Consider the following 7,665-nt stretch of genomic DNA (forward strand, 5'->3'; position numbering starts at 1 on the left):
GCTCAGGGGCCCCACACCTCTGGGGTCCCTATGAGGCCTCCTCCAACCCCTACAGCCTCACCCAAGCCTCCGGTCTAATACGTAAGCCGAACATAAACTAGAGCCTCCTGGCTATAACTCAAACACAAAGCCTCCTGGCTAAACCATGGCGCCCAAACCTCTCAGAGCTGCCATCCTTCTCTCAGCGTTGGTTGCTGCATCGCTCGCCTCTTAGCTCCAAGAGCTCCCGCCCCTCTCGGCTGCTGGCAGGGAACTGCCAGCCTGGTCTCAGCCCTGGGCTTTATAAGGGCCAGGCCCTGCCTCCTACAGGCAGCTGGCTCTCCTTAGTTGCCCCGGCAACCCGCAGCTGGGCTCGTTATGACCTGCCAGGGCTCTGTCTCTCTCCCTGGCAGTTTCTCCCCTCTAGGAGCAGAGCACCGAGGTGCTCTGCGACAGCATGTTAATGCCCATATAGACACGCCCATCATTCCTATTATTGATGAATGTTTTTTGGTAACTGATCCACAGCAACAATGCAGTGGATAACTATTGGGTTAACAAAGATATCATTTCCTAACAACTCATTTTCTCATACTGCTATTTTTTCCTTACCTGTTTGATTTACTTGATTTGTTGGTTTGGAAAATGCATCCAATAACTAATGAAAAGTAAAATTCAAGGTCATACATTTACACATCTGATTTAAGTATAGCACTTGTCCTTTAGTTCACATATAAGCTAATTATGTGTTGAGAGGCAACCAAATGTAAATTTACATATTTGTGTGCACAATGTCACATATTTTTATACACCCAATTAAACAACATGCATCTCCAATAATCAAATTCTTATCATTTGTTTATTTTGTTGGCCCCTACCTCCTTTTAGAGCTGTAGCAATGGATAAAGAAAAATTGCTTATGGGCAGGTTACTGACAATTATTCACTTCACAGTTTTTGTGTAAAATCAGCTGGTATAGAACTCATCAGGGACATAACACTGCACAGGAGGCACAATGGATTTGATCTGATCTGGTATTTATTACATATTATTATTCAATTTTCATTCTGAAATTTGTAAGTTTGGTAGGAGATTCCTGGCATTTTCCCTGTACCCTTTTATGCTCTCTAATTGTTCCACAAAACCACTGTAATACCACCCTATTTGGGGATGCATTTAGCAAACTTTGCTAGGCTGGGATATTGTTCAGGGGTTTTCTATTTTACTCTACTTGCTTGTTGAGTTGTTTTGTTGTTCTGTTTTATAAATTATTTTATAAAGTTACTCTGAGACTTTGTTGGGAAAAGTAGCATATAAACCAAATAAAGAAACAAACGGACAAACAAGCGAAAAGTACAAATCTGACTGGGAAGCTGTCTGATATCAGCTGTTTGATAAAATAGTCTAAGATATTTTCATTTTCAGTGATTCACAAAAGAGCGAATCATCTACACGCTACCAATGAATTCTTATTTGTGTATGATGGCCATTCATCTAGTATTCTAATCCATGTAGAAATAACAAAGCTCATCTCATTCTTTTACTGTATGGCATATAATACAGTTATGTGCCATGAAATGTAAAGTGAACATCTGAATCCTCCTCCATTCAAATACCTCAAACAATTTCACATTTATACTGCAGGTTTGAATTAGCAGTACTGGAAATTAACAAATTTTATCCTTCTTTTTAAATCGCAGGTCTCTTCATTTACATACTAACAGATAGTAAAAATGAAGGACAACAGTGTTATGTTAGCTATTCAATTACTCTATCTACTCTGTCTTCTTTACATTCTTCAACACGTCCTTCATGCAGAGTAACTTTCTATCTTTCACTACTAACTCCCTGAAAAACAAAAAAACTCTGTAAAGGTTAGTAAACATTAGGTTTCCTAAACATTCCGTTCATTAAGTCAATTCTGAAAAATGCAAAATCCTTCTGGGATTAGTTTGCAACACAATAAAAATATGCCCTAGGTGCATTTTTAAAAAAGGATAAGAGGAGGTGATTAAATTACCTGGCTTATATCACTTGTCCATGCAGCTTTTTCCTGATGTGAAGGGGCTAAAAGGACAACAGTAAAAGGAGGAGCGTCGGAAGATTCAACCACAATCTTGAAATCAAGATGTCCAAACACTTGACCAGAAGTTTTTGCTTTGAAATCATTGGAAGGTAGAAAAACAGCAGTTAAGATTTAAAAGCTGTGTTAAAGAAAATATTTATTTTATACTAGAAATCACTTTAAGCTTACCTCTGCTAAAAACCAACAAAAACCACTCCAAAACAGTAAGCATATTTTTCACATGGAATGTATATGAACAAATTTGTGAAACATACACACATAGGTATGATTGAGTGGGAGTCACTAAAAATTATGTAATTTTTTCAAATTACCAAGTAAAGCCCCAGTCCTAGGGAGGCTCCTCCGTGAATTTTAGATGTTGAACATGTGAAATATAAAATTAAATTTAATGGAACTGCCTTTAACATTAAAAAAGTTCTGTTAGATGGGGGCCAAATATGAATATCGTAAAAAAGCAAGGAAACTGCTTTGTAATTTTATTTGAACAAGGTAGAAGTCAGGATTTATAGAGTCCAAGACAAAATTTTCCACTAGCTCTGCCAACACTTACCCTCCCCCCACTCATGAACTTCAGAAATTCAATTATCCCCTTCCTTCTGTCAAGCAAGCATTTTTTGTTTTAAGAGCCTTGAGGGTAAATTTCCATGCAAAAAATGAGTGAATAACTTGTTACATTGCTTCTGTAACTTACTTGAAATCTTATATGGAAGGGCATCAGAAAGAACAATAAACAGGGCAGAGCACATATTTTTGATGCAGCTAGTTTGCATATGCAGTTTTTACCACTATACTTCTCAAGTTTCATGAAAAGGTAAAACATAATTTGCTGTGCTGAAAAGAACCCCAAAAGAGTAACACCTTTTAGAAACTGTTCCAGAGCTGTGATTACTGTAGACATTTTTAATGCAACTTACAGTCCTCATCACTTGCATCTGGCTCTTCAAACAATGTGCAGTCTATTAAAGAGAGAACACCTCCTGTCTGTGGGGAAAAAAGTAGTCTTTTCAGAAATCTTGGAGTTTTCTGCACTCATTAGAAATATTTTAAGCTTCCACCAGCCTTACTATGAGACTTTATATTGCAGTCTCTTTAGTTAAAGAGTCTGGATCCATTTCAGGACAAACATTTTTTCTCCCAAAAAAGTGAGTACGTTATTTAAAAAAAGACTAAAAATAGAATGCATAACGTATAGTCGATCTTTTTTCATTAAAATAAATCAATTATATATTTTCAGATGCAATTCCTTTCCCTCACTCTAATTCTCATCACATGGTTAGAAACTGGCCTGCCAGTTTGGAGACAATACCTAGAAAACTTGATTCTTCACTCAAAAAACAGAATCTCTCAAGGACCCTACTTTGTCAAATATTTTTACTGTTTTTGTGTCCTCCCACTTTGTGGTTTCTGCTACAATGGAAAATGAATTTCTACACAAAAGAGATGGATTTCATTATTCCTGACCCATCTGGAATGATGAAGTACTGGAAATCTTAGAAATGCTAGGGTTTCTTTTACATTTCTAAGCCAAGGACTTCCCTAGTAGCATATATAAATTTTCAATGAAATGACAGTCTCATTAAACCCAACTGTGCAGATTTCCATCAAATGCAACTCAGAAGAAACTCTGCACATCCAGTTTCAACATGCTCACTCAATATGAATCGTTCTGTGCTCTGCCTCTCACTAATTGTAGCCCACTCAACAACAACTTAATTCTGTCCCATCCAATTTAATTACAGATTTGTTAAGATGTTCAATTCAAGAGATCATGCTGGTCAAGGAGGTAGGATTGATTTTTTTTTAATTAGCTTTAATCCGGTTCTATAAATTGCTCCCTGGGAATTCTGTAGAAGTGGATGGCTGACATCTGTACTAACAAAAAAAGAAATCTCTGTATCCTGTTTACACAGATACAAATGTTGACACCTTGTCTCCAGCCCCAAGAAGTCAGATTTTGTTGCTATTATTTGGAAGCTTGTTTTCCATGAGAATTTTTGCTGAAAAAGGACTTCAGATTTCAAGCCCCTTTGGTTCAAATATGTAAAGCAGTTTCAGCAATTTATAAAGATACCGCCTACAACAACACACTGAAAATTAAGCAGACCGAAAGACATTGGTATCTACTAGAAGGAAATTAGAATGCCTGTCTGCACTGAGACTGGACATTGTGAGCAGAGGAATGATACTATAAGGTCAGCTGAGACCTTTTCTCCTCTTTTATTCCTCTATGAAGAATTTGACTTCTTGGCCAATGAGTTGGACTTTCTGGTGACCCCAGGAAACAGATGCACTCATACAGATTTCCTTTGCCAACTGTAGTCCAGTTCATTCTTTCTCCCTTTCCAGGGATTGGAGAACCATAGTCTTTTTACTATGTTTAGAAAAAGGTACTGTTGATTTGGGGGTGGGGGGAAGAAAAATCACATTTTCACTTGAAAAATTTGTACCTGGTGTTGTTGGAGATAACTACTCACACAATAGTAGGTTAAAAAAAAAGACGAGAGAAAAAAACCTGTTCTCCATTTCTTTACTCTCTCTATTTGCCAGAGATTTGTTTATAGGGAGCTTAAGTGTTTTATTATTGGCTCTTTTCACATACTGATCTGTGGAGGGGGAGTACATAGATACTCATCTCCAGGCCCTAGCGGATCATTCAACAGGAACAGCAGTGACAAAGCTGAAACATGCAGAAACAGGAGAAAGGCAATATACACATAGTGGGAGTAGGGAGAAGGAATGCTTAAGCTTATTTGATGCAACTGCCCTCCAGGCTACTTGAAAGACCAACGATAAAAAACAGCAATCAATAAGAAAAACTATTCATTTTTGGAAGGACAGGGAACAGATTTGTTTTTTAAACCAATTAGTACCTAATAGGTTAAGTCCCTTTGAAGAAAAAAATAATCGTATTTCGTTTTTGTTTTATGTTTCAAGCCCTAGTAAACTGGTGATTCTCTGGCTGCTGGTGGACATCAAGGAAATCACGTTATTGGGGTTTGAAGAATTTGATGCCCCATACCCAAAATGGGACTGTAAGACTGGTTGCACAATTCTGGAGATGGGGCATAAAATTCCTCAAACATCAACTGCATGCTTTCCAGCTGCCAGCATGCAGGAAGTTGAAAAGCATGGCTACAGCCCAGCTGTAGGCATGCTCCATAAAAGTACCTATACACTGGGACCCATGCTATGGGGAGATAGGAGTTCCCTGCTCTCCAGCTGCCCATGCCCTGCACTGTGAAGTGGCACCTACACCTGGGAAGCCGGGAACTCCCAGATTCCCATCTGCTGCTTCCATGGCTGCTCTGGGAACATATAAAAGTGAGTGTGCAGCTGGGGCTCCCAACTTCACACCTGCTCTTTAAAGGTCTGGGATGCAATGATCCCAAGACCAGGGACACACTCCCTGATGTCAGGCTGACAACACACTTCCCCATCTCCCTCCAAGGATTGGGTGGAAGGCACCAGGTCCAGTACCCAGGGCTGCTCCCAGCCTAACCCCATTGATCAGGCAAGGGGCTGTGTCCTGGTCCTGGATGCTGGATCCAAATGCTTAGCTGAGATTTGAGATCTATCCTGGAACAGCCCTTACATGCTACATGTTCAATTTAAGGCATGATACAAATGAGCCACAAAGATGTTATACATTATACAGGGAACCATTTTGTGGCACATTTGCAATATTATCACTCCATGAATCGGCTTTATGTGTGGTAAGGTTACTATTTATTGTGAGATTAACACCTTAATTACACCTAAATATAACATATGCCTGAACTCACACTTATTTGTTCAGGGTAAAATTGATTACCTGTTCATATAAGAGGCTGGAAAAAAAGATTCTCTGTATGTCTCACTAGCATATCTGAAAAGGTTATACGATCATATGTAGGGCTAAAGGAAGGGGGAAGCTATCTACCATCCCTTGGGAAGCAGCATCAGTTGACGGAAAGGTAGTTCATCTACCTGAGTACTTGAGGTACTGATTGTCAAGCAGATTTACGGAACTGTTCTAGTGCACCTAGGTTACACAGTCTGCATGCTGTCTTTCAACATTACAGTTCAACACATGAGAGTTCTGGAAGTACAAGCTGATAGTCATGATATCCTTTTTCCAATTTGGGCATAGCTGAGGCTAAGGAACATGAATTTTATATTCTTCAGCCTTATACATAATGTGCTGGGTATCATGAACATACACAAAGGCTGAATACAGACATTCAGGGAGGTTATGGGGAGGTTAGATCAGGTTAAAAATGGCAACCAAACTGAACTTAGTTTGCCCAGGTGTGGACCTTACACTAGTTAAGTAGATCTAATTGCAAACTGTAGAGAAGTTCAGGACAGAGCAGTCTAAAAATGGCCAACCCAATCTAAATTAACCCTGCCTCCAAAGCACACTCAGGGTGCAGACAGAAGTGACAATTTTCACCTGATCTGGCCACAGAAAGCAGCTTATAGCTGTGACCAAAGACAAGTGCACAGCTGCAAACAGCTTAAAAAGTGGTTGATTGAGTGAAAAGCTGACCCCTCATTGCATGAGGTATGAGATAAAGACATTTCAAAATGTAGGGTATTCCATAACTTGTGTCTGCAGAGCTCCCAGCCTGTCATTGTTTTCAGAATGGGGGGGAGGGGAAGGGAGCAGAGGGAGTTCAGTCTCAGGTTTTTTTAGCCCCCCGCTAGAGTTTGGTATTGGAGCCCTCCTGAGGGGGGGGGGAGGAAGCTCCAATTCACCCACTCCACCCTTCAGCACCAGCTGGGGCGCCCAAGAACAAGCTCTTTCCCCCCTTCCATTCTGAAAACAGCGACCACTGGCAGAAAGCCCTGGTCATTGCTACGGGAACCTGACTACAGGCTCTGAACCGGCAGCTAGATTCCCCCTCCTCCCCAGAACCAACAGTGAACTTTGATTTGATCTGAGGTAACGCTGTAACTCAGAACACTTTGCAGAATTGCTCTGAGTTACAGCTGGGAGTTCCACTTCTGTCTGCACCCTCAAATCTGATCAGGTTGGCCATTTCTAGACTGATCTAACTCTCCTGGACTTCTGTACAGTTCCCAGCACAGCCCCAGGGCTGGGAAAGTTCAGTTGCCAGCTCCAGCCCTGATGCTGCACTTTTCCTACCCCCTCCCTGGCACCAAGCTATTTTTAGTCAGCCCAGCCCTGCCCTCCCCATCACCACCACCAGCCTGCCAAACCTCCCATCCCTCAAGCCACTCAGTGACGGTTTTACCAATGTTCATCAGTGCTGGGAGCCAAGCAAGAAAGTTAATGTTGGGGGATGGGCAGGCAGGATGGGGGTGTTAGTGTGCTGGCGGTGGGGGGGGGGGTTGTTTGTCTGGGGATCAGGGAGGTAAAAACAGCCCCTGGTCCCAGGGGGTTGGGAAGAACCCCCTCCTCCCCATTCCCTCAAGCTGCCCCACAGATCCTGTGAGCTTCCCTGATCCTGTCAAACCCTCCCAGACCTCTCCAAAACCCCCATGCACCCTGCCTGCCCCCCATATCCCCTCTGTGGATGCCACTTGCCCCCCTCCTCCCAATCACCCCACAGACTCCACATGTCCCCCCTGAACTCTCCCATGGATGCTACCTGCCC

At 41.5% G+C, this 7,665-nt stretch overlaps 1 protein-coding gene across 1 annotated transcript in view; it reads right to left on the reverse strand.

The window, feature by feature from the left end:
* The window catches only part of RASGRF2 (Ras protein specific guanine nucleotide releasing factor 2), a 213,336-nt gene that overhangs the window by 162,269 nt on the left and 43,402 nt on the right, over positions 1–7,665 (reverse strand). The window contains exons 11-12 of the mRNA XM_025214753.1: positions 2,980–3,046; positions 2,000–2,136 (exon numbers count right to left, since the gene is read on the reverse strand). Coding sequence (XP_025070538.1) covers positions 2,000–2,136; positions 2,980–3,046 — 204 coding nt within the window. The remainder of the gene's footprint in view (positions 1–1,999; positions 2,137–2,979; positions 3,047–7,665) is intronic.

Source organism: Alligator sinensis, unplaced genomic scaffold (assembly GCF_000455745.1).
Source record: "Alligator sinensis unplaced genomic scaffold, ASM45574v1 scaffold541_1, whole genome shotgun sequence".
Taxonomy (NCBI): Eukaryota; Metazoa; Chordata; order Crocodylia; family Alligatoridae; genus Alligator; species Alligator sinensis.